Source organism: Heloderma suspectum, chromosome 2, assembly GCF_057233095.1.
Source record: "Heloderma suspectum isolate Gila_16-S chromosome 2, 16-S_ref, whole genome shotgun sequence".
In the NCBI taxonomy this organism is placed as follows: Eukaryota; Metazoa; Chordata; class Lepidosauria; order Squamata; family Helodermatidae; genus Heloderma; species Heloderma suspectum.
Window position 1 is genome coordinate 23,893,324 of NC_139459.1, and position 27,404 is coordinate 23,920,727.

Here is a 27,404-nt window from a genome sequence, read left to right on the forward strand (position 1 = left end):
GAAGCCATCTCTTGAGTGAGGAGGGTTATGGAAACATACAAAGATGGTGTTAAGGAACTTCACTGCTTTGGGGAGAATATATAGGGGTGGGCAACTCATGGCTTTCCAGATATCTTAGCCTACAAGTCCCATCAGCTTTAGCCAGTATAGTCAATGGTGAGGGGTAATGGGAATTGTAGGCCAAACATCTGGAGGACCACAAGTTGCCCAGCCCTGGAGTACAGAGTAGCTTATGGCTGTCTTGGTGAGAAGACATAGACAGATGTTTGAGTTAAAATTATGAAGGAAAGATGGGGAGAAGGACATCTGTTAAATGGTTACCTTGGTGCAAGATAGGGGGGCAGCCCAAAAAATTTGGCACAGGGCAGGGTTAGTGGCTCCATACTTTTAATAGTATAGAAGAAGGAATTTCAGACATTGAAGCTTGTCATGACAGTGTTTCAAGCTCGAGAAAACCTACACCTGCTGAATTTCCTCCTCTGTTTCCCTCTTCAATTAAAAGTAGATGATGGACCCCAGGATCTGGGTGAGGCACATAAAACACTGTTTTGTTTTATATTTAGGCAATAACATCCATGCAGAAAGAGACAGACACAACTTTGTGAGGCAGGAGACTTGTGTAGGTGAGAAAAAGGCCTTGCTGTTTAGATCACCTTCTAATGAGTACTGTTGCCACATGCCCAGTATTTCACATGTGCATTGCTAATGGCTTTGGGTGGGTAGAAAAAACTTATAATAGACAATATTGTGAGGGGGGAGAATGCTTTACAGCCACCCCAAATGCTAGAGTTGGTTTCTTGCTCTACAGATGGCCAGGTGCTGAGGGCAATAGGGAAGGTATGGCACTCATTAGGAGCATCTCATCCTCTTGGGGAGCAGAGACAAGGGGGGAAACCCTGCTTAGCAGTCACCCTCTTGCTCCTCTGGCCGAGTATCCTTTGTGCAGCAAAAGGAGATCCTGTGAGGATTTTTTTTTTTTTACTGCGGTCTGTCTTTGTTAGCTTCAGACACACACAGCTTTTCAGCCAGGTTCTGGGAGGTAAGTTGTGGAGGAAAAAGGCAAGGGGAAATGCTTGTCATGGAGAATGCTGTTGTGGGGGGTGGGTTGTGTGTAAGGGGGCTGTGACTGAAAATGGGGGGATGAAAGACAGAAATTGCCCTTGCACCAGAGAAGAAAACAACCGAGCCCCTCTGATTTTTCAGGATTTGTTGGCAACTCAGCGAGGGTTGCCATAGCTTTTTATGTAGGGTGACCAGAACCGGCTGAAACTGGTTTGAGGCAGATCAGCTCCTGAACACAATGCAGTCATTGAGCTACTACAGTGGGATAACTTCCTCCCTCCATGGCAGCCAAAAGCAGAGGATCTTCTAGAAAGATACCATCCCCTAACAATATGTGAATGCACACTTTAGACACACAGCGCTGGTATGTGGCTAATGTAATAGTCATAAAGGTTTCTGTGTATCTATGTACATATTTTCAGTAACTGCGCTTACTTTGGCTGGTTCATGCCTTCTTTGTTTTTTTGGTTTTTTCCTTTGGTAAAGGAATGGACAAGAGCTGAGATTTATCACCCTGTTGAAAAAAAAATGCTTGCTTTTCTAGGTGGGACACTTGTGTATCTAGATGTGTGGGTTGTTTGTTTTTAAGCTGAACAAAATAAAAATGGAATGAACGATCTGTATTTCTGCTTATTGTTTGTGACTCAGGATTGCTGCATTGCATGTTGTTTTATTTACAAGATGCTGTCTTGTGGGTTTCTTTTCAGGAAAAAATATATCAAGTGTGTGTGCGTGTGTGTAAGTTGTGTCTCTGTTAAAGGCCAAGAGCAAACAGTGTTGTGGAATTGTGCATGAATACATTTGCAAAAGAGACATACTCTTCTTTTTTCCTTGTAGGCCTATTGATTGAGGCTGCCTTTAACCCTTTCAGGTTTGCAGTGGTTATGCATCTGTGGCTATATAGCTGATCATTGGCTTAAAAAAAAAATCTGTCACAGGTCAAGGTACACAAGGTGAGCGATGGTATTTTTTGAGTATGATCACAATAGCATGGCAATAACATGTGTACAAAGCCTGAATGCAGTTTGTGATAGCACACCCTGGCACATTGGTGAATAAACAGTGATCTAAATTAGGAGAGGAAATGCTATTAAACTCATCCAGGTTTATTATTATTAAAGCTATTGTTTCTAAAGGCTTATTGATAGCCAGGCTAACAATACTGCCTTTGTTTGGTATACCTTATAGATATTTCCTCCCCACTGTTAAATCATAAAAGAACAGGCCCCTGTATGACAGTCATAAATTGTGGAGCACAGGGTGGGGAGCTGTTTTGCATTACTTGGCCATTACAGATATATATATATATATATATATATATATATATATATATATGTCTTATTTAAAAACGATTATTTCTCATCTCCCCATCCATTTTTTGGCCAAATCAGATAACCTTGTGATTATTTGTAAGTCAAAGGAATTTTGAGGCAGACCATATATTTTTGCATAAATAGGAAGGTGTACATATGCCAAACATGCTATTCATTTTGCTTACTAAACTATTGTGTTGATGGGTTTTGCAGTCTGGTGGCGGGGATGTGTTTTAAAGGTATTGTAGGACTCCAGTGGATTACCAGTAGGGTAAATTACAATACTTGAGCATTAATTACATACAAATAGGAAACCGGATGGACAATGCATCAGCTGGTAAGAAATGTCTCCTGACTCGAAACCTTCAGAGCTTCAGATAATGGATAAGACTTGTTTTCCTTCTTTAAAAAAAATAAATGTGTGCTTAGATTAGAGCAGGCATTTTGCATTTTCTACTGAAGCTGAAGGCTCCAAGAGAAAGGGAGCGGGGGAGGTAGGAGAAAGCAATAATGAATGTGGCAAAGGAAAGAACAAAGGCTCTTGGAGAGTAGATTGGAGCACTAAACATTTTTGCCTTGGGGAATCTTGTGCTAGAAACTGACTTCCTAAAACAGGAAATCATCAGCAACTCAGGATTTTACATGAATTATGATGTTACTAAAATCCAGCATGTCCTGGCTGGCAGCTGGAATTATAAATCTGCAGTCATGGAAAATAACAAATAAAGATGGAGGATAAACAGTTAGGGGGAAAATGTGTGCTGATCCAGTTTGAAATTTAGGTTGTCCATTGTATTCAAGCGGAATAAAGTAGACAATCTTAAAAGCCTTGGGAGTATTTTGATTGGGTAAGTTCCATGGAGGCTGGTGACAGGCAGGGTTCGCTGCATTTAGAGGGTGACACAAGCATTAAGGAACCTCTTTATTTCCTGATTGTGCAGCAGATGATATAAGGTATTTAAGAAATAAATTGTAGTGTATTGAAAGTCGCATGTGATCTGTTAAGCCTGAAAAATACTTGATTTTAGACCAGGTATAGGATATTGTGTTTCTCAAATCTGACAGGGCATTAAATAGCTTGCATGAGGGAGCCAAGTGTGCTGTGATACCATCTTTGTGTTGTGCTTAATATCAATATACAGTGGTTCAGTATTTGGCTGTAGATACCTGGTTTAGAAGCCACTAGTCCATTTTACAGGATGGGGAGAATATGGATGGTTGCTCTGCATTGGGTCTTGTTTTCCAAGGGTCAGCTGAAATCCATAGGGTTACATGAGATCACTGTTATATGCTTGTTAGGCTTTGCTAAAAACTGTAAGTACTAACACTTCATTTTGTGATAATATTCATGCCAAATTTAGGTTTTGGAAGTAGCATTGCACCAACCATATGTGTGTGTGTTTCTGTGGGTTGTCTGCTGCCTTTATTTTCTCTTGCTTGCTGCAAAGGTTTTTTTTTTTTCCCTCCCCTTCATTTAAATATTGTGCTGGGAACTGTTTGCTGTAACATGGGAAACCTGAACAGATATTGTTGGTGATTCTTTTGCTGTTTCTGTATAATAAATTCATTTCTGTGGGTTGAGTTTTGTTTTTTTTTAAATTACATGTAGGCCATCCTTTTTAGCTGAAAAAGCAGATTAATATTTGAGGGCTGGCCCTCTTCGCAGGAACTGCCTCCTCTCAGTAGCTGATTCTGAACAGGGGCACCATGTGTCTTAGATCTTTTCTGAAATGAAATATTTTGCTTGTTTTTCACTAAGATTATCAGTATAGGCTAGAAGGTACATACATTGATACTGATTTGACTGAGCAAGTGTGAAAACATTGACCCAACCATTTCTAGGGCCTACTTCTTGTCAGCCATTGTGTACTTTCTTGGACTTACCTCTGGCTGTCTTGAACAAAGGATTGCCAATGCAATCCATTCCATTTTGCTTCAACAGATTAAAGAAACCAATGGAAAGCCAGTGTAGTTAGAATACTATTCTTGCTTTTTGTTGTATTTATACCCTAGATCCAAAGAATCCCATGAGTGTGCCTAGCTCCTCTGGTGCATGCATGGGAGTTTTCCTGGTTTCTCCTTCCAATAGCAGCAGCTTCTGCTGCATTGGAGGTGGATCCTAAGGGTCCCCTGACTTTGAAAGAGGGTCTATCTTAGGTGGGAGGGAGGGGCTTGAGGTAGGGGGAGGGGCAGAGGCGTTGTGGTGCTTGTTTAGAAGCCATGTACATTACCCTTTCAATCTCGCCCAGGATATTTTTGAGCCTAATATACAATGACAATGGATTGTCCTGTTGTAGATCTGTACATGCATCTGGTACGCAACTTTTGTTTACGCTGGCAAAATACATGGTGCAGTTTCTACTTGACCTGGGTGCATGTGTCAATTTCCTTCTTGAGGGAGCCTATCTATATGCATCATGTTAATCAGAGTTGATAACCTGAATGTGTGATACCGTTGGCACGAGTTACCACAGATTATTGCTTCAATGGGAAAGAATCCAAAATCCGCATTGGGCAACACCATTATTAGGACCAACCAAAATGTTACAAATAGTAAGCAAGCTTTAAGGAAGTATACCAAATTGGGGGTGGAGGTGAAGCTGGGATACTATCAAAATAAGAACTGGATGAATATCCACCATTTGGTGACTGAAACTATCCATTACGGGACCTTATGCTTTTTCTTCGTTATTCATTTGTTTCTACTAACGATTTGGATGTTGAAAGATCAACAAGTAATTATTATAATTGCAACTGAAACTAAAGTGCAAGATATTTTTTTTAGAATAACATTGTGGATGGATAAAAAATTCCGAAGCCTAAGAACTCCATACCCAAGATCTTGAATACTCCAGGCATTCTGGTTGCCTGGAAGTCTGGGATTTGGTTGCTGGCAACCAGGCAATGGAAAGATGGTTTACCTCTGTGCAGACTAGCTTCTTAAAACAACAACGGACACTGGGGCCTAGGAATTGGGAATATGTATTGTAGCCTAGCACATACAAAAAGTGAATATGGACCCACATCTGTTACCACTGCCTCCTTTTCCTCCACAGCAGCACCTCACAGATCCTACTCAAGCTATAAAGCAGGGGTGGGAAGCCTTTTCCTTCCCTGAGGGCTTCAGGGGTAATGTGTTGGGGACCTCATGTTGCGGGCTGGAGGTTCCCCCATCCTTGCTATAGAGTTATAAGAGCCCTGCTGGATCAGACCAAAGGTCCATCTATCCAGCGTTCTGATTCCATTGTAGCCAACCAGCTGCCTCTGGAAAGATTACAAGCAGGGTATGAAGGCAACAGGCCTTCCCTGCTCTAGTATTCCAGCTTTTTTAGTACGAAAAAGTATACTGGCTCTGAAAATGGAGGTTGAATTTGGCTATCATCACTAGTAGAAGCTAATAGGCCTATCTTCCTCCAATTTCTCCTATCTTTTAAAAAGCCATCTTGAGTTAGTGGCCATCACCACATCTCTCTTCGTCCTCCCTTCTGTACAAGTCCCAGTTCTCTGTATCCCATCCCATTTATCCCCTACCCATAGCCCTGTAACTTGGCTTGTGATTTCTAGGGACCTTCTAATGCCACTGAAATTGCCTCCTTGACTGTGATGGATTATGGGGAAAATGTATGAATGTGAACTTTCTATTGCAGCCTTCCCATTGACCATGCTTGCTGGGGATAATGGGAGTTGTATCGTAACATTTAGAAAGTGCCAGGTTGGGGCAATCCGCTCTATTGTGTTTGTAACCTTACATACATACTGCAGGCTTTCTCTCTCTCCCCCCGCCCCGCCCCTTTTTTAAACTTATTTTTCTGCTCATTTTGTTGAACTGCCCAGGACCTGTATCTGAATTCTCTGGGAGCCTCATGTAGCTTATTAGCCACTGTGGTAACCCCTGTAGTAATACATGACTGTGGTTAAGCATTTCCGTTGTAGTCAGTTTTCTGTAATGGAAGTATTATATTGCTCTGACTGAGTATGTGAGTCAGAAACTAAAGCTTTAGGACATGTTCAGGTCATGATCAGGCATAGTCCCAAAGAGTAATGTTAGACAGAAAGCCTGGGAAAACCTTGGACTCTGCCCCATCCCTTAATTCTTACAGCATCTAAAAAGGACCGTAACTTGAGTGGCTAACATTGCACTGTACTCAGTATGGTCACTGCTTATTTATCCCAAATTTCTCAAAGCCCTGGTAATGGGTGTTGTTTATATATTATTTATTTATTTATTTATTTGATTTATACCCTGCCTTTCCACCCAAAAAAAGGTGCTCAAGTCAGCCAACAGTAATACAACCAAGATTAAATAAAAAACTTAGTTAAAACAACCATGAAAATAAATCAGTTAAAAATACAGTTAAAAAACGCACCAGTAAAAGAAATAAAAACAGCCAGTCCAATAGAACCTACTTCAACACCGATAAGCTTACATGTCAAAGGCCTGCTTGAATAAAAATGTCTTTGTCTGCCAGTGTAAGGACAGCAAAGAGGGAGCCAATGTAGCCTCCCTTGTCAGGGAGTTCCAGAGCATGGGAGCAGCCACAAAGAAGGCCTTCTCTCACCTTCCCATGAAATGTGCCTCCTATGGTGGTAGGCTGAGAGAAAGACACCAAAATTTGTTTGCAGTGGTGTTTGTTGCCCCTTAGATTGATGCAAAAGTTTTCTCGTGGTCCCTAGATTGTTCTCTTTTTCTCAGCGGCTTTGAGTCCTGGTCCACCGAGGTGAATGCCAGAAGGGGATTCTGGGTCCAGTTCCAAAGTATCCAAGAGGCTCTCCTACTAGGTAGCCTTTGGCTCTGAAGCACCACTGAGCTTTGCCCAGTCTGATCAGGAGTTGGGAGAACTTCATCCGTTGCAGTTGAGTCCATAGTGTCAGTAGGAGGCTGGGGCAGGTTTACCATCCTGGTACCAGAAAAGTTATCAGAGAAGTAGGAAATGCTGCATACACAGATTTGACCTTCTAGCGAAGTGGCAGTTGCTTCGTCTCATCAGTTTTAAAGAGGCAGAGTAGATACCTGGGTTGCAATCTCGCAAGGGTGCAATCTCGTCAAGGATGATCACAGACTGTTGTATAACACCCTGTCTCTCAATTCACAAATTTTTGTGAACTGCCCAGAGAGCTTCAGCTATTGGGCGTTATAGAAATGTAATAAATAAATAATAAACTACAGTTTTCTTAATGCTGATCCTGAGGGAGCACGTGGAGCACCTGAAAGGGAGATGGTCCATGAGGTTTTATAAGGGACTTTGCTCATAGTCACTGAGCATCCATGAACTACACTTCTTTAACTAACTGTACCTTGGTCATAGTATTTAGGAGGCAATCAAGACAGTATGAATTTGTCATCTGACCTCCCTCAGAGGCAAAATCATAGTTCAAGGACACTGAGAAGAAGATGCCCAAACAAACTGGGTCAAGGAGACAGCCCTTTTCCAGGCTGCACTTTATGGCAAAGCTATTAGACACATCCATCAAACTACACAGTGCTATCCAAACAGAAGCTTTCTAAATCGATGATCCAAGGTTTGGGGGCTGGGCTGTGTGAACAACCCACTCAAGCATATCAAAGATTTCTAGATGGATTGTATCCACAGGTTTGGAGAGTGGTGTTGCCATAAATTTTGTCAGGGGCTATGTAGTGGATATCCATGAGTAATGTTCAGAATGGAGAATATAAAACAGCCTTCCCCAACCTAGTGCCCTCTAGATATTTTGGACGACAACTCCCAGCATTCTTGACCACTCCCATGCTGGCTGGGGCTGATGGGAATTGAAGTCCAACACATCTGGAGGGCACTATATTTAAAATCACATTCACAAGTAGGGCCTAGCTGTCCATCTGAGGACCAAACTAGATGTGTAAATGCAATTAATATGTGCATTTTAAAAAAGCAAATAGCAGCTGTAAGGGCACCAGACCAGCATCAGAACCCCAGGGGGTAAGGAGGGAGAATTTAACCCTTTCTCACCTTTCCATGGTCCTGATTAAAATCACTCCTCCCTCTGCACAAAAATCCCTGGTATTTGCATTGGGAGGGAAGCCTCCATTGTCACCAACAGAGGCTTACTTCCTGATGCAAATAGCAGCTTCAGGGCTATTTGGCTGCTATTTGCCATTTTAAAGTGTGCCCTAATTGCATTAATGCAATTATTCATGTAATATATTTTTAATATCTTGATTTTCTGTATTGTACACTTTGCAAAGGAGTATAATAAAAGCAATAAATATGACTGAATGTCAGATTTAGTTTGGCCCTGAAGGGGCTGGATAATGGGATACAGGAAGGCATCAGGTGGAAGGGCAAGCAAAGAGACAGGCACGGAAAAAGAGAGAGTGGAGGGAGTCAAATAATCTTTCTAGTCTGACTAGGTCAAGGAGCACCAATAAGTTGGCTGAATGTGGAGCCATTTCAGAGTACGAGGAGTCCATTTGCCATCCAGGCTGCCATCCAAAATGCAACGCAAGCCAGGAGATTCTAGGTTCATTTTGGCAGACTCTGACACAGTCCCATTTTAAGATTCCCTTTCCTCTCTCCTGCCTCCCTGTTGTTTAACATGTTTGTGTACGATATTTATCGATGCAGAGTGTTTTAGTAACTGAGTAGTCTCTGCAAATTAACAAACTTATAATGCCATGGTCCGACCACAGTTGGAACACAATATACAGTTTTGGTCACCCGCTCCTCAAAAAGGATATTGCAGAGATGGAAAAGGTGCGGAAAAGGGCAACCAAAATGATCAAGGGGATGGAGCAACTCCCCTGTGAAGAGAAACCACAATATTTGGGGCTTTCTATATAAAATTATGCATGGTGTGGAGAAAATGGATAGGGATAACATTTTCCTCCTCTCTCATAATTCTAGAAGGCTTTATTGGTTGTTCCACAACCAACAGTGTGTCATCAGGTAATGGCACATATGTGGTAGTGGCACCCACCTTCTGGAATACTCTCCCACATGTGGCTTAAGGGCAGAAACTGGTGAGCCCCAGATGCCTCTTGAAAACGTGTTTGTTCACTCAGGCTTTCCCTGACTTGTAATCAGTTTTTGACACTGCTCTGTTTCACTACTTTTGTTGTAATGTTTTAAAGGTATTGTTTTATACTGTTTTTATATTGTTTTTATATTGTACTGTATGTGTTCTTATGTAAACTACTTGGGATGTCAAGTTGTATAGAAGCAGCTCAGATCGATTGATAGAACCCAAGGTCAACTAACGAAACTAAATGGTGAGGATTCAGGACAGATAAAAGAAAGTACTTTGCAGTGCATAGGTAAACTATTGAATTCTCTACCACAAGATGTAATGATCACCATCAACTTGATGGCTTTGAAAAGTATTAGACCAGGGGTAGGGAACATCTTTAAGCCTCAGGGCTGAATTCAATTTCGGGAGAAGGTCTCAGAGCTGCATTCCAGCAACAGGCAGGGCTGAAGGCAAAGGGGGCACTGCCAAAGGTAAAAGGGATGGAACCAAAATACAAAAAGTAAAAAGGGATGGAACCAAAAAAATACAAAGGGATGGAACCAAAATGCAAAAAATACTAGTATATTGTAGCTTAAAGCTTTTCCTGCCAGTAATTAAGCTTTAGGGGAGGCTTTTCAACCTTTTAGAATGGGGCAAAACTGAACAAAAGCTGCGAAACCACCAAATGAGGCAAGGGGGCACAGCCATCTGCGGAACCCTGATTTGGTCTCCCCAGGAAGACCAGTTTTGGTCTCTGGGTCTGAGGTTTCCCACCACTGAATTAGACAAATTCATGGAGGATAAGGCTATCAGTGGCTACTAGTCTTAATGGTCACAGATGACCTCCAGTATTGGAGGCATTGTCTCTCAATACCAGTTGCCGGGGCACATGAGGAGGGAGGTGTATTGTATTCATGTCCTGCTTGTGGGCTTCTGAAAGGCATCTCCTTGGCCACTATGGAAACAAAATGCTGGACAAGATGGACCCTTGGTCTGATCCAGCAGGGCTCTTCTTATGTTCTTAAATGGAGACTGAAGAGGAAAGGAGAAGAACGCTAGTTAAACTAGCTTTTCCTCTTTTCATAAAATATGCACTTGATTTCAGCTCAGGCTGGTTTGTGGTTTTGATGGGAAGCAATAATACTTCTGTGGTAATGAAGAGGGATGAGTGTTGGGAATAATCTATATGGATTCCCCCCCCCCCCCGCTTTTTTTTCCTGGAATCGTCCTTTGGGCTGAGTTACTCTGCTCTCTTTGGTATGTCCGGAAGTGGCAAAAGCAATCATGGTTCATTACGAGGCGCATGGTAAATCAGTTGTTTGAGTGATTCACCAAGAAGTCAAATTCAAGATGACCAGCAAGCCTGCACTGAGAAAAGAACATCACACTTCATAGACTCATCAACATCTGTGTTTGTGAGAAACGTATTTAGGGCTCAATCCTATGCATGTTTAGACAGAGAAAAGACCCACAATTCCCAGCATTCCCCAGCCTTGCCTTGCTGGCTGGGGAATGCTAGGAGTTGTAGGCCTTTTCTCTGTCTAAACATGCATAGGACTGTGCCCTTAATCATTGATTCATTCTAACAGTTGAAGAATATAAGAAGCAGGCTCTTGAAGTGGCTTGCAACTTGAAAAACCTATTGTCCCATTAAATTCAAGACAAACGTATTATTAAAAATTCATAGCAACCAAAACAATAAAAACAAAACTTGTTAATACTCCAATAAATGACCAAAGAAAGATCTAGAGCAGGGGTGGGCAACTTTCAGAGATCTGGGGGCTATTTTTACCCCGGGTGGGGGGCAGGGGAAAGAATATACTACAGTGGTTAAATTTAGCTTGTTTTCAAGAGAAACTTTCCTAGGGATGCCTTGGGGTGTGTGTGTAATTTTTAAAAACATTTGGGGTGGGGGATCACTTGTTGCCTACCCAGATTTAGAGCCATGATAATCACAGACTGTCAACTTCAGATAACTTTGTGGCATATTGAAAACTGAGCCAGCCCAGAGCAATTTAGGGGCTGAAGTAGACAATTCAGACGGCAGCCTCCTTCCTGCTTCTTCCATTCACTGTTCGTTGAAGTGAACAAAAACAGTGGAAGAGTAGTAGTGTTGTTCGTGCATCTCACTCATTTCAGTGGGGATTCCACCAGAGATCTTCACTGGGCGATTGTGTCCTGTGAGCCAAACTTCTGTCTCCCACTCATGCCGTCAATAACGGCATCCAAACTCTGCTGCCTGAGAAGGCTGCCTCACCTCTTCGTGTAGCAAAGCTGCCTCCATGCAGAAAAGTTGTAAGCATTGGTCCTGAGGTGTTTCCATTACACTATGGGCCAAACTAAGCATTCTGGTAATCCAGTGGAGAGCTTTTTCTTTTTTCTAACCTCCCACCCACACAGGATGTTGGAATTTTGGGAAAAACAGGTGGGGGGAAAGGTTTAGTGCCCCCTCCTGAATTGCTGTGATGCCCCCACCCAAATTGGTGTAAGCGCATGTTGCTGCAGTGTAAGGAAACCTATCATACATAGCTGAATGGATTATCAGAACGTTTTGTTTGGCACTATGAAACACAGCTGGAGACTGGCATCTCCAGGCAGGACTGGGAAAGACACCTGCCTGAGACCCTGAAGAGTCACTGCCAGTCTGTGCAGACCAGGGGTGGGGAACTTGTAACCTCCAGATGTTGTTGGACTACAATTCCCGTTATTCCTGACCACTGTTCATACTGTCTGGGCCTGATGGGAGTTGGAGTCCAACCACATCTGGGAGGTCTAAACCAACGTAGATGGACCAATGTTCTGACTCTGGTATAAGGCAGGTTCCTATGTTCCTTTATCTTGTGATTTCCATTTGGATGTTTCAGTTGTGGTCTGTTGGGCCAAGATACAGCCCCCAACCCTAGGGTCCTGGGTTCCCCCACGTATCCTGGAGAACTATAATGCTACACTGTACACAGCTGAGGCCGAAACAGTATTTCTCTCCACTCAAAAAGTGTAATTTCAAAAAGCTCCTTGCTTCCTGTGTGCATTCTTCCAACTATGTGCAGCATCAGTATGCCAACATTGTAGATCCCTTGTAATTACTGCTGTGGGGAGACCTGCATAAGGAGCTTTACCTACTCCAGGGTTGGACACCCTTTCATCTGTTGAGGGCTGCATTCCCTTTGGGGTAATCTGTCGGGGGCTGCATGTCAGCAGTGGGCAGCACCAGAACCAAAAGTGGGTGGTCACCCCTCTTCTATCCCTTTCCCTCTCTTCCCATTCACCAAGATGCCAGGGAAGGAATGGATCACTTCTGAACTGGTCACATGCAGAGGATTTTTGAAATTAGGCCATGGGCTGCCTGAAATCAGGCCAAGGGCCACAGGTCGCCCTCCCTGACTTACTTTGTGGTGTACCACTAAGACAATATGAACAGCCATGCTGTGTCAACATCTGCAGCTTGGAAGACACAGCTTTTACTGGAAGCCAGTGGCATGGTAATGAATGCAAGGCCCGTGGACAAGCTGCAGGATCTTAGGAACATAGGAAGCTGCCATATACTAGGTCATACCTTTGGCCCATCTAGTCCCCTACTGTCTATTCTGGCAATGGTTCTCCACAGTCTTTCCCATCAGCTGCTACTTCTACATTTTAATTGGAGATGCCAGGGATTGAACCTGGGACCTTTTACATGCAAAGCATTAGATCTCTACCACTTAGCTATCATCCCTTGTGCCTTGATCTTCTACAGAGCTAAAAACATAGCTGAGAGCCTATGGATGGGGCAGATGGTGATAGCATCCCTACAGGAGACTTTAGTTGCCCCTGGAGGTCTCTGCAGTGTATCAGGGAGAGCAGAGACAGCTCATATGAGCTGGGAATTTGCGTCAGAGGGCTCCCTTGGTGTTAGTTGTCTTGCAGATCTCCCAACCATTTCAACGAGGCCCAATGATGGGGAGGAGGAGGAAGTGTTGAATTTTACAAGTTGCCCTCAACTAGCCCAACGAATCCACAAAAAGGGCAAGAAATGCATGGCATATGTTGGACTGAGCCTGGGTTACTGTGATGTACTTGTGGGCCACGCAACACACCTATCTTTCGCTCATACACACCTGGTGTTTCTTGGTCAGCGAGGCAGTGGAGCAGGGAAGAAAGGGTTGCCTCCCACTTCTGTAGAAGGCAGGGCCTGTGACATTGAAGTTTTGTCCCACTGGAAGGGGAGAAACCCTCTCTCAGCCTTAGCTCTGCCTCCTACAGAAGAGCAAGGTTACTTGTTTGCTCCCAGATTCTTTGGGAGCATAGGCATTTTTTCTCTCTTACACCTTTCTGTCAGTTGGACAGGAATGTTAGGTTTTTCTTATATTCTGGGTTGGACTCCCCTCATGAGGATGAGTGAGAGACTCTCTCAAGACTCCCCCCACTTCCCCTCCTCTCTCTCTTTCACCTCAGGCTATTATTTCAAAAAAAATTCTATAGGGAGGGGTTGTTTTTTCAGGACTGTTGCTGCCCAAGGGAGTCCACCCCCAATATGCTGGTTGTGGGCTTAGGGAGTACCTCATGACCATGGTCCTGCTGGATCTCTCAGCATTTTGACTGAGGGGCTGTTTCCCAATATCATTAGTTCCCCTAGTGTGCACGGGGCTCCAACCAGGCAAGACTGCCTCTGCCACCAATCCAGATGCCTTGTCCTTAAGGAGTTGGTGACAATCACCTTAATATTCCTTCTTCAGATGCGGCAAGTAAACTTGCGCTATGGGAGTGGGGATGTCCCACAGTGTGGAGGAGAGAGATTTCCTGTGTGAGGGAAATTTCTTTGCATTGATAATGACAGCAGCAATAATATGTGACACAAAACAATATCAGTAGAAGGTTTTTCCCTTTGGTTTTTCCTCTGGGTGCTCATGGAGATCATGGTGGCCCTTGTGGGACACCTCAGGGTCGGGGGGAATTCATGTTTACCTTTATTGAAATGACCTACTCATCAGATCGACAACTCACTGGAAGGCGGAGGAAATCTAAGGAAAACCTTGATCTGTCTCTCAGACCACGGTTTTGGAGTGAACGTGTCCAAGGGTCACCTGTCACGAAAGCAATGTCTACAACACTTGAGTGTGATTATTGACACCCAGCAGAAGGAATGGGTGATAAACATTTTGGACACTCTGGCCTCCATGAGAGCATCAGGTAGCCCCATCCTGATGAGTTTTGCATGCCTCCTGGGCTTGATGATCATAGCCATTGATTCAGTGCCCTGGGCGGGGTTCCACTCCCGGAGCCTACAATGGTTTTTCCTCAGATTTCAAGACCAGATCTTGAAAAAGAATATGAGGCTCACCCTACCTCCAGAGGTCACCAGCTCCCTCCCTTGGTAGTCACACAGGAAGAGCTTCTCTCAAGGCAATCATCTAGAGGAACCATCACATCCAAGTGGTGACAGATGCCAGCTCGATGGGTTGGGAAGCACACCGCCTCACACAGTTTGCAGTGGACTCCTGGTCACAGCAGGAGAAAACACATCCCATCAGTTGCCTGGAGTTGAGGACCGTATGGCTTGCTCTCCTAGCTTTTTCAGAATTAGTGAGTCAGAAACACACCCTAATATGCATAGACAGCGTGACCACAAAAGCCTATGTGACACACCAGGGCAGGACAAGATCTAGCAACTTGCAGAGCAAAGCCGTACTACTTCTCTCTTGGGTGGAAAAGAATTTGGCCTTGATCACAGAAGAGTACATACAGGGGATGCTCAACATGCCAGTGGATTAGCTGAGAAGAGCGAAAGTGGACCAGGGCAAGTGAGCCCTACATCCTCAGGTATTTTGGCTCCTAACCCAAGGTTGGAGGTCTTACAATCATAGACCTATTAGGCAAGTGAGCCCTACATCCTCAGATATTTCGGCTCCTAACCCAAGATTGGAGGTCTTACAATTATAGACCTATTCGCCACAAATAAAAATGCAAAGGTAAAACTATTCCTGTCTTGCTACTAGAATCATGTTGCTGTTGCAATGGATGCCCTCCATTCAGATTGGCCAATAGGTCATCTATATGCTTTCCCACTGTTTCCCTTGATTGTGAGAATGCTACACAAGATCAGCCTTCTAGGAGCAGAGGTGTTAATTATCACTCCACACTGGCCCGGGAGGCCCTGGTTTTCAGACCTGGTGAGCCTCAGCATGTCCCCTCTTAGAGACTGCTGACCAGATCTAATCTTCCAGGGGCCAGTCTTCCATCTGGATGTCAGGTGGCTCCAACTCTATGCATGAAACTTGAGAGGACGGTCTGTAACACAATGTAATGGATACAATCCTTATATCACGAAGGTTGTCAACATCTAAGATATAAGAGCTAACCTGGAAGGTGTTCCATCAGTGGTGCAAGCGACACAGACTGACTCTGGAGAGATCCTCAGTTGCAGAGGTCCTCAGTTTCCTTCAAGAGGGTTTGGAGAATAGTCTGGCACCAACCATGCTTAAGAGACAAGTGACAGCATTGGCATGGTGCTCCACCAGTCTCCTCTCTCCTGCAGGTCAAATACTTTCTGCGGGGAGCAACCCTCATTTCTCCACCAGTGATTCATCTTTTCTTCTCCTTGGGCCTGACAGAGGTTCTCAAGGCATTGACACGTACACCTTTCAAATCGCTCCACAAGATCCCTCTACACATTCTCACCTAGAAGGTTGCCTTCCTAGTAGCATTAACTTCAGCCAGAAGGGTGGGGAAATTGAACATATTGTCTATGTGCAAAGTCCTTTGTTCTTTCCTACAGGATAGAGTAGTTTTTAGACCTGACCTGGATTCATGCCAAAGGTGAACTCCACATTTCATTGCAGTCAAGAAATTGTCTGCCTGACTTCTTCCCAAACCCTTCACGTTCAAAGGAAAAGATCTGGCACAAGTTAGATGTGCCCAGGGTGCTGAAGATTTACCTGAAGTTCATCATAGAGACAAGACATATGGAGGCACTTTTTGTCTCTTACAAGCCAGGAGCCCAGGGGAAGATAGTTACACATTCCACCATCAGCAGATGGGTAAGGGAAAGCATAGCACTGGCATACTCTTCACAGTGAACCTCCAGTAGGTATTCCAGCATGCTTGGCCAGAAGTCCAGCGTCCACAGCTGCACTACAAACCAATGCACTGCTAGAAGACATTTGTAAGGTCTTTGCCTGGTTCATATGCCTTTGCTTCATATGCCACTATAAAAATGACAAGTTTGCTTCCACTGCGGCATCCTCCAGACATTCTGTACTACAACTGGTCTTATAATTGTGTCCTACTCTACTTGGGATGCAGGTCTTATATATGCCTTTCCTCCCTGCTCCAATCCCTCGCTTACCAAGAACAGAAAGTTGGACTTACCATGAAGTGGTGTTCTGGTCAGCAAGGTGTGGAGAGTGGAGTCCCTCCCTGCATCACACACATAAATAGCAGGGGGAGAGGGGTTGCACTACTTTTGTGTTTGTGTGGACACACACACCCCTTCCCAGTTAGTTCAGGATTCCACTCAATTCGCTCTATGTTGTTCTACCTATGTTATGATGGTTAATTTATTTCTAGCAGTTATTTTGAAGTGTTATCATTTTCAAGCTCTTCTGGTACCTGCAGCAAGTCCTGTGACTGAGAGGGGGTTCCTCCCCTTCCTGTGGGACACAACTTTGATGTGATTGGCCCCGCCTTCTACGGAAGTGGGACTTAATGTGAAGTGGTGTTCTGGAGCATCTCTATACCAGCCTAACATTCTGAATTTAAAACAGGGCTTTCTGCTTCTGTTTTAAATGCAGAATCACAATGGACTCCCTTTACACGTGCTTCCTTCCCTTCTTTTCCCCCTCCTTTCCCCCCCTTATCTAAGTCTTCGATATGTTTCATTATACAACCACTAGATGGTGCTGTGGTCTAGCTCCTCTTATTGTGGGTTTCCCTCTTTTCAGGAGGGAACTCAAGCTGAACTCAAGCACTGTAATTTGATAGCTCATTATCTCTGATCTTTAAAAAAATTGCAATAAAGGTCATTTAGTGTAGGAGACGACGTCATCTAAAGGACGTGCAAACTTCTGTAACCAATCTCAATAGCAGGATAAAAGCTCCATGTGAAGAAGCTGCTGGTCAGTGAGGTGGCCACAGAATCATACTATTCTATGATTCTATGAGGTCCAGAGGTTCCTCCCAGATCCACACCTCACTGACCAGAACATGACTTCACGGGAAGTCCAGCTTTGCATTCTGCTGCTCTGGTTGGGGAAAAAATAGTGGTTGAGTAAGAGACCTCCGCTCCCCCCCCCACACACACACATGAAGTGAGATACAGTATCAGAAAGGGAGTGAGTCTGTAGCACCCTCATCTCTTGACATTCACTGCTCCACACACAGGAGCATGTAGACTGGTTTGTTCTTGGTCACTTTGCTCCCTAATATCATGCTGTCCTGTGTCAATTTAAAAAAGCATGCTGTCTTCCCCCTTACTTCCTACTGAAGTGCTCCACCTCAGCTGGACTGCTACTACAGCACCATCTCTTGGTTGTTTCCCATTGGTCCACGTGGTTTCTGCTGTTTGCCCTTGATCCTTGCATGTACTTTACCGCTACCACAGTTACTTTGGGTCAGTGGGCACATCTGGAATTTTGAGAGACTGTCATAGGTGCTTTCACAAAATGGCTGCTATGGGTGGATTGCCCACTCAAAATGGCTGCTATGGTGGGCATAGCCACTCACAAAGCACCCATTTCCCAGAATGCAAACTGGTGAGGCTAACAGAAAAGTTGCCAAGAACAAGTACAAGACACAGCAGGGATCTGAAATCCAAAACAAAAAGACATACTCTGGAACCCATTTTTCTGCTCCAACACCCATTTCAGAGAAAAGCATCACCACAACTCCCCCCCCCCCGGCAAAACAGACACAGGCTGAACACACTACACCAGAACAAACCAGCTAACATATACCACATCAAGAAAACAATAAGCGAAGCAGCCCCACTTGCTTCTTGCCATCCTATCTAGCCCCTCCCCCCCCACACACACACACATCCATCTTCCAAGGACAATGATCCCTACCACCTCCCAGCTTACCCTTTTCGTTTTTTATGGGCAACTGGACGCCTTTCAAAATAAAGCACTGGGTTGCAGCCTTCCACTTTTTTATTTTTTAAGAATGCCTCTGGGACCCATATGGGGCCCATCGGCATTCTAAGAAATAAAGAATGGTCCTGGAGGCTGGCGCATCTCTTTGCAGCACGCCAGCCTCCCAGTTTAATTTTTAAAAAATTAAGTCAGGAGAGAAGGGAGTCTGGCAGCTGCAGAAGGAGGCACCCTGTTATTCACTCCAGTTTGTTTCCTGGACACAGAGCCTAAATGCTCTGTGGGTACTGAGAGAGGATGCAATGGCTGTCCCCTGACCTATACCTCCCTTGGTCTTCTCGCCCATCCTCATTTGCTATCTTCTAAAGAACAAAATTGGAGTCCTATTGGCCAAAGTGACCTGGGGAGGATGGTGGGTGGGAGTACTAGTGGAGGAACCAGCAAGGGAAGCACAATCCTGTAGTCTTGCTGTGTGCCTTAGAGCATTTGAAGATATAAATGCCACTTAATGAAGGAGGACCCACCAATTTAGTCTTCATCTTGCATTGGGCTATAGCTTAGAGTTGGGCTGCTAAGGGCGCCATCCTATGTGTTTAGACAGAAAAAAATCCTACGACTCCCAGCATTCCCCAGCCAACCTGTCTAGGAAATGCTGGGAATTGTAGGACTTTGCCATCTAAACATGCACAGGATGGCGCTCTAAGGCAGCCTTCAACATCTACATCCTTTGATATCAATACACTTATGTAAAACATTTACATGAAATACATTCTGCCCTTAATCATAAAGCTGGCAATGTATATTTTAATATGCTTCAAACTACAAGAAAGAGTAGATTTTAAATGATACAAATTATAGTAGTAAGAATACACAGTCACAGTTTACCAAGGCCGTATGTTCAAGTCCTGTGGGCAATTCAAAGCATGCTAAAACAATCCCTGTACCCAACATTTTAGGTTTTTTCTGGAAGGTGAGCAAGGATGAGCTTTGTAGGAAGGGAATACCACAAAACTAGAGCTACAGATGTAAAGGCCCTCTTTGCCCCTGGTTATGTTCCTTTGCAGGAGTTGGCATTAGAGCAGGATCTCATCTGATTATCATAACAAGAGGAGGAGCGCTCCCTGGGGTATACTGAGAATGGTGTGCTCTGAACTCACAGTAACCTTTCCCTTTCATTCCACTTTAAAAATTAATTCATGTTCCATTTATTTTCTCTTGGATTCCGCCCCCCCTTTCCAGGTTGATTGTATCTGTGCTGTTGTTCAGTTCATAGGCCTCTTCGTATGTCCAGTTGTATTTTTTTCTAATCTTCATTTACATGTAAAACGCATTCCAATTCATTCATATCGAAAAGGATTTATTATCATGCTGCTTACTCCCTCATTGAGGTCATTAATGGGAGCAATAAATAAGACCAAGCCTACACCTACTCCACAGCACCTTCCAATTTCTTAAGAGGATGTACTGCATATTGTTAAATGCATTGACTAGGCATCAGCTACAATATCCTAATATTTACTTCCGTAACACACTGAGAGCCAGTGAGGCATAGTGGCAAGAGTGTTGGACTGGGAGTCAGGAGATCCGGGTTCTAGGCCCCAGTTGGCCATGGATGCTCGTTGGGTGACTTTGGGCCAGTCACTGACTCTCAGCCCAACCCACCTCACAGGGTTGTTGTTGTGGGGATAAAATGGAGGAGGAGGAGGATTATGTACACCTCCTAGGGTTCCTTAAGGAGGAAAAAAGGCAGGATATAAATTAAATAAATAAATAAACTTGCTATATGTACCATAAATACTTGTGGGAAGGGAGTGGTGCCTGACAAGTTGCAAGTGAAAACTGGCTACATTTGAGTAGGACAGAATGATAATAATATACATCTTATCCTTAGGTGGTAACAGGGCCAGCATCAAGAGTAGGCATGGTCGGGCACCTGCTAAGGGCTCACACCCCAGTAGGAGCCTACAGACAAGAGCATCCTGGATTTGCTTCTCTTCATCACTGCAACCTGCTTCTTCACCTGCCTCTTGCTCTGGCTGAGACAGTGGTGGTGGTGGTGGTGGTGGTGGTGGTGGTGGTGAGAGGAGCAACATATGATATACTGCCTACTAGCAAGGAAATTGTGCCCGTAATGAACTTAAGCAAGGCATTATGGATCCCTAGGCCCCTCTAGAACTTCAGGTGACCTAGTTACAGGCCTGGGGCCAATACAGCCTGTCAAGCAAGCAAGTGGTAGCAATGATGAGAAAGAGGATAACGAGCAACAACAGCTGGTGACAACAGTGGTGAGAAGGTAAATGCATAGAGGAAGGGGGCCCATTGAGAGTGCCTTGTCCAAGAGTACTCAAAACCCTGGAGCTCACACTGGTTGGTAAGCAGGGCGTTCACACCCGTAGCCTCCTTGGCAGGGCTTAATAATGTAAAAGAAGGAGCCTTGGACTGCTTTATATTCCAACCCTGGAGCCAAAGATTAAGCTGATTGTTTTAAATTGATGTACATTTTAAAATTAAATATGCCATCTTAGCATAAACCTAATGATCAGATGGCCTGAAATGGTTTTTAATGCATCATTTTCTAACATTTTTAATGTGAGCTTGATGTGATGAAATGTAACGCTTTAATGGGAACATCAGGCATTATTCAGGAAAAGTATGGTGGGGTCTGGTCCTAGAGGAGAGAAGGGTTCCTGTAGGGTGACAATCCTGAGTTTGCTTACATTGTGGTAAATCCCATATTTCTGTGTGGCTAGAAGATGGGGCTACAAAGCACACAAGGTTACTTAAGGCCTGCTGCCTAAGCAACTATTATTTGTTACTTATTTATTTATTACGTTTCAATTCTGCCCAGTACCCGAAGCTGTCAACGTGCTCGGCTTAAGTCCGTTGGCCCATGTGGTGCAACAATGTTAGTGGAGTTTGAATCCTAGCTTTCAAAAAAAATAATCCATAAATGGCTAGCAAGTGGCTGCTTAAAAGAATTTTATTTGATAGGTTATTTTATCTTTGGGGCATCTTATACCGAGTTCATGCTTCAGCCAATGTAATTATGCTAATCTGGTTTTTGTAATAATCTCTGAACAAAATAAGATACATTCCCCTTTGCAACAACACAGTTGAATGGAATCTTTTTAGTATTTCAAGATTAGTGACTGGTCTCAGCAGTTCACCTAATTTGGAGGCAGTAAGGTCCAATAAAAAAACAGAAACTTTGGAGGAAAATGACTTTGCTTTGGAGGCTTGTAATGGAAAATTTGGAAATTGCATGTAGGGATACTGAATAAAAAGTGGCCTGTGATTTGCTGTTAACAGGGCCTTTGAGCCATTTTTGTGTGACGCACAGACTCAATTCCAACTCTTCATTTTGCCTTTGGTATTTCAAATTATTTAACCTCATATCAATGTTTGATATAAATAGGTTATACAACTGGTGTTGCCAAACCAACTTTGAAAAAAGGACTTACACTAGTTTAATAGTAAGTTATTTGCATAGAACAGCTGCATTCATATGTCATGATAAACTAGGCAAGCCTCTGGCTCACATGCTCTCCCCGCCCCCATGGTCACAAAAATATCAGAAGATTTCACTTTCATGTTTATTAATCACAACTTAGTGTTGCATCTGAACCCTAAACAGGTTCATTTTACTATGGTTTGTTTGAAACAAACCAGCTTCATAACCCATGGTTTAAAGTTGCAAGCTACAGTTGATCAAAAAGTGAACGCTTCTGACAGTCCCCTTGAGACTGCGCCGGATAGAGAGAAAGAGGAAGAGAGTGTGGACCACAAGAGCCTGAGCCTTGCCTAGAGTTGCTCCGATTACAATATCATAGTTTACTGTGATGTCTGAATATAACCAGTGTTGTCTTGCAATGGCTTGAAAGTAGTTTTACTGTGACAAAAGTGACTTTGTGCATCTCTGCATTCCTAGTTTTCATTTGGTTCCCTATTCATTCACTGCATTAGGTCAGTGCTGAGAAGTTATGAAATTGGCCTTATAGTCCCAGAGTGGAATTAGAATTTGAATAACTCTATCTTTGCATTTGTTGAATTATTCTGAATAACTGGATGGTTACATCCTGTTGGATTTTGGTTTCTGTGTTCCTTCTACCTCCCTACCTTTTATTTTTAAATCATCAGTTTGTCTAATTGTATATTCTTCAGACTATTGTGAGCATTTTAGCACAATGTGGCGGCATATATAAATGAACTTTTTTAAAAAAGTTGGAATCCCTACATATATGGATTCATTCGTTTTGTATATCCCACTTGCAGGAATATCCATCAAGAAGGAACAGCAAAGGAAGGATTTGGTACTTGCCAGTGAAACAGTTTCCCTCCTCCTTCTGTTGGTCAAAAGTCTGACCCTTTATACATTCCTAGCTCTTTACATGAGAATAAAAATAAAGCAAGCTTCAGCTGCAGGCTACGTGATTAGTGTGACATGCGGTTTGACTCTTATTCAGTGATGTTTCCTTCTGTGTTCAGAACTGGAAACTGAATATTTTCTTCATAACTTTATTTCCTTGTTTCTGATCAAGAGTTTTCCTCTTGAGGATTGTCTGGGAAACTGCAAATGTGTGACACGCACACCCATTAAAATTTGTTTGCCTCCTGTCCCTAGGGAAGGACATATCTGTGTTGTGAGACTGTCCACCTGCAGAGGAAAACAGTAGAGTTTGCCCAATAAACATCATATCCTCTCAGCTACAGCATTGTAACTTCATTTTACCTGGAGCTTAAACTAAATCCCACCTCTTATCAGTGTGCTTGATGCTGGTCAGATATAGGAGCGGCACAGGGAAGACAGGTTAGAACTCTGAAGTCTCCAGTGTGGTGTCTGCAGGCACCAATATGCCTGCAGACTCCTCTCTTGGTGCCACCAGGCTCCCTCCCCTCCTGATTTTTATTTGATTTCTTAAGATTTTAGAAAAATCATTTTGTTTTTAACTGGTAGGGTGGCATGTTGCAAAGCAAACTGCTGCCCTCTGGTACCATCTGCATTTGGGCTCTGCCTTGTTCTTAGATTCTTGGGCAAGTTACTTTTCTTTTAGTCTCAGCAGTTTGACTTCTGGGAAGTGAGTGTTTTGTGATCAGCCATGTCTATCATGGGCAAGCGCCCCATGGCAGCCATTTTGTGAGAGCACCCTCAATACTTTCTCAAAATTCCAAATGTGCCCACCAATCCAGAAAGTTTGGGGATCCTCAGGTTATGTGTTTTGCTAGAACTTTCATGATGTTATATTGGAATTCGAAACTTGGATGTGATGTTTTGATGGAATCCATAATATTATTCTGAGACTGCCTGTCTTCTGCCTTACTACATTAAGTACTGGTATGGTAGGTCAGATGCTTATCACTTGTGACTGGAATTGTCCTGGAGTTTTGGTAACTATCTAGTGCTGACTTGGTTTGGGTGTACACTAGAATAAAGTTTCTGCTATGACTGCTTAAAAACAGAACTTATGTGTAAGGCCTCAAAATAATTAGAGTCATCTGAATGTTCTTATGGATTCAGTGGTGAAGTGGCAGAATTAGATCTGTGAGAACAAAGTTTAGAGGATATTAAGCGGTATAAAAGTAGTATAAATAAAGTTATTGAGCTTCAGTTACTACTGATAGAGTATTTGTGTGTTAAAAATCATAGTACTGATTTAAAAAAAAACCTTTTCTGTTCATTTTGTAGATTTACTTCTAAACAATTAACGTGACCATGGGAGATATGAAGACCCCAGACTTTGACGACCTTCTTGCGGCATTTGACATTCCCGATATGGTTGACCCTAAAGCTGCTATTGAGTCTGGACATGATGATCATGAAAGCCACATAAAACAGAACGTGCATCCTGATGATGATTCTCATGCACCGTCATCATCTGATGTTGGTGTAAGTGTCATTGTGAAAAATGTGCGGACTATCGATTCCTCTGAAGGAGTGGAGAAGGATGGCCACCATTCCACAGGCAATGGTTTGCATAATGGGTTTTTAACAGTATCAGCTCTAGAAGGCTATAATAAAGAGGAAGGCAAATCTCTCAAGGATGAGGGCTCAGTTTCGGAGACAGCACTCAAAGAGTCTGCCTTCAACCAATTTAGCCCTATCTCAAGTGCTGAAGAATTTGATGATGATGAAAAAATCGAGGTCGATGACCCCCCAGATAAAGAAGAGATGCGTGGAAACTTCAGAACAAATGTATTAACAGGGTCTGTCTCTCAGCAAGACTATGAGAAGTTAAAGGTACTTGGAGGAGAAAGCCTGATTAAACCTGGAATTGCAGGTTTGGGTAATGCTGATAAAAGCAAGATAGCTAAAAGGGACTCGGAAACAAACTCAACACCTTTAGGAATATATGAACCTTTTAAAGCAAGAAAAATAGATGACAAGCTGCTTAAAGAAAATCCTGAAAAACTTCTTGAAAATAGGGTACTTGATGGAAAAATAGGCACTGAGAAAGGAGAAGCAAACCTTTCCAGTATTTCACAGTCTAAAGCAAAGTCATCGGCAAAACTTTCTTCATGTATTGCTGCAATTGCAGCGCTTAGTGCTAAAAAAGCAGCAACGGACACTGGTAAAGACCCACAGTCTAATTCAAGGGAGAGTTCTCCCTTGCCAAAAGATACAAATGAAAGTCCTAGGGCCATTGACAAATCACCTGAATCTCAGAGTCTCATTGACTGTGCTAAAAAACCCTCTGTTAAGCAACCTGATAGTCCTAGGAGCGTATCAAGTGAAAACAGCAGCAAAGGGTCTCCATCATCACCTGCAGGCTCGACACCAGCAATTCCAAAAGTTCGCATCAAAACCATCAAGACATCATCTGGGGAAATCAAGAGAACGGTTACAAGAGTGTTGCCAGAAGTTGATCTGGACAGTGGTAGGAAACCAGAACAAACAGCTTCCATGGTGGCCTCCATGACATCATTGCTATCCTCCCCGACTTCTACTGCAGTCCTTTCTTCTCCCCCTAGGGCACCTCTTCAGTCAACAGTTGTCACCAATGCTGTTGCTTCTGCAGAACTTGCTCCAAAACAGGTCACTATTAAGCCTGTGGCCACTGCTTTTCTTCCAGTATCAGCTGTTAAGACAGCAGGATCCCAGGTTATCAATCTGAAACTTGCTAACAACACTACGGTGAAAGCCACAGTAATATCTGCTGCTTCGGTGCAGAGTGCCAGCAGTGCCATTATTAAAGCTGCCAATGCTATACAGCAGCAGACTGTTGTGGTGCCAGCATCAAGCCTTGCCAGTGCAAAACTTGTGCCAAAGACTGTCCATCTTGCCAACCTTAATCTACTGCCTCAAAGTGCTCAGACCACCTCCGAACTCCGCCAAGTGCTCACCAAACCTCAGCAACAGATCAAGCAGGCAATAATTTCCGCAGCGGCTTCACAGCCTTCAAAAAAAGTATCTAGAGTCCAGGTGGTGTCATCTTTACAGAGCTCTGTAGTCGAAGCTTTCAACAAGGTGCTCAGCAGTGTTAATCCTGTCCCAGTTTACATTCCGAACCTCAGTCCTCCCGCAAATGCGGGTATCACTTTGCCCACGCGTGGTTATAAGTGTTTGGAGTGTGGCGACTCATTTGCACTTGAAAAGAGTCTGACGCAACACTACGATAGGAGGAGCGTGCGGATTGAAGTCACCTGTAACCACTGCACGAAGAACCTTGTTTTCTACAACAAATGCAGTCTTCTCTCCCATGCTCGTGGACATAAAGAAAAAGGGGTGGTAATGCAGTGTTCCCATTTGATTTTGAAACCAGTTCCAGCAGATCAAATGATAGCTTCCGCTACAAGCAATACTTCCGTTACATCATCCCTTCTTCAGAGTCCCATCGGAGTGGGCACCCATACTGTAACAAAGATACAATCCAGCATAACTGGGACAGTCATATCGGCTCCTGCAAGTACTCCTGTTCCTCCAGCTATGCCTCTGGATGAAGATTCATCAAAACTATGCAGGCATAGCCTGAAGTGTTTGGAATGTAATGAAGTTTTCCAGGACGAGACGTCTCTGGCGACACACTTCCAGCAGGCTGCTGACTCAAGCGGACAAGTACAGTATCTTACGTTTAAATTCCAATGTTTCTGCAGTATACATAGGAGAGTTGGATGCTTTGTATATATTCTTTTACTTAGATTTTTTTAGTCCTACTTTTTTTTTTAAAGAACAATGGTAAAAGATAGGTATTTTTAAAATAGGGGTGAAATCATTCCAAAATTTGTTATTCCTTTTAAAGAACAAAGTGCTCTTACGAATTTTTAAGTAGCTCTTTATGCTTCAGTCCTCAATCAATGGAGAATAAAAGGAGGCACTTATTTGGATTTAGATCCTGCTTCTTACTGTAAACTTAGGACAGGCTATAACAGTCCAGAGGTCGAAGGTAGAGCCATCTCGAAATAATAAAGCATACAGCTCTTCTGCGTGTTAGGGGAGAGCACCCCACCAAATTTCAGGGGTTATGGGCTAAATCCATAACTGGGGTGGTTGCCAGTGAGGTCATTTCTGTGTTAGTTTTGCTGAGATCTGGAAGCACATGGTTCCCAAGAGAAACATTTCAGTCCCTATGTCTTTCTCTGTGTAGTACTTCCATGATTGACAGGCCTGTGGAGAATGCAAACCACTGCTGTTAAAACAACCAATAAGCTTTCTTTCAATCTTTAAAAGTGTTGTCCCTACATAACTTCCTCTGCAAAGCCAGCATCTTTGGTACCTTATCTTAAAGAATCATAGAATCAGAAGGGGCCTACAAGACCATCGAGTCCAGCCCCCTGCTCAATGCAGGAAGCCTGATTCCCAAGCGGTCTCCCATCCAAGTACTAACCAGGGCTGACTAGCTTCCGAGATTCAATGAAGCAGCTGCTTGTTCTTCAACAAACAGAAGTTCTTCCTGTCTCCTACTTTTCCCCCTAGTGATGGGCAGGCAAACACACTTGCATATATATTGATTCATTCCAAAACTAATTTTCCAGACACCTCCAGTGTCTGGAAAATCATCCCAGATTTCAA

General features: G+C 43.4%; 1 protein-coding gene across 2 annotated transcripts in view; it reads left to right on the plus strand.

Annotated features, from left to right (window-relative positions):
- Positions 1–1,316: 1,316 nt before the first annotated feature.
- Positions 1,317–27,404, plus strand: part of ZNF532 (zinc finger protein 532) — a 67,149-nt gene continuing 41,061 nt past the window's right edge. Inside the window, exons 1-2 of one of the 2 annotated variants that reach the window (XM_084832998.1) lie at positions 1,317–1,426; positions 24,084–26,450. In XM_084832998.1, coding sequence (XP_084689124.1) covers positions 24,111–26,450 — 2,340 coding nt within the window. In that variant the 5' untranslated portion in view covers positions 1,317–1,426; positions 24,084–24,110. Of the gene's footprint in view, positions 1,427–24,083; positions 26,451–27,404 lie in introns of those variants that run through there. The other variant, XM_084832997.1, reaches the window with a different exon arrangement.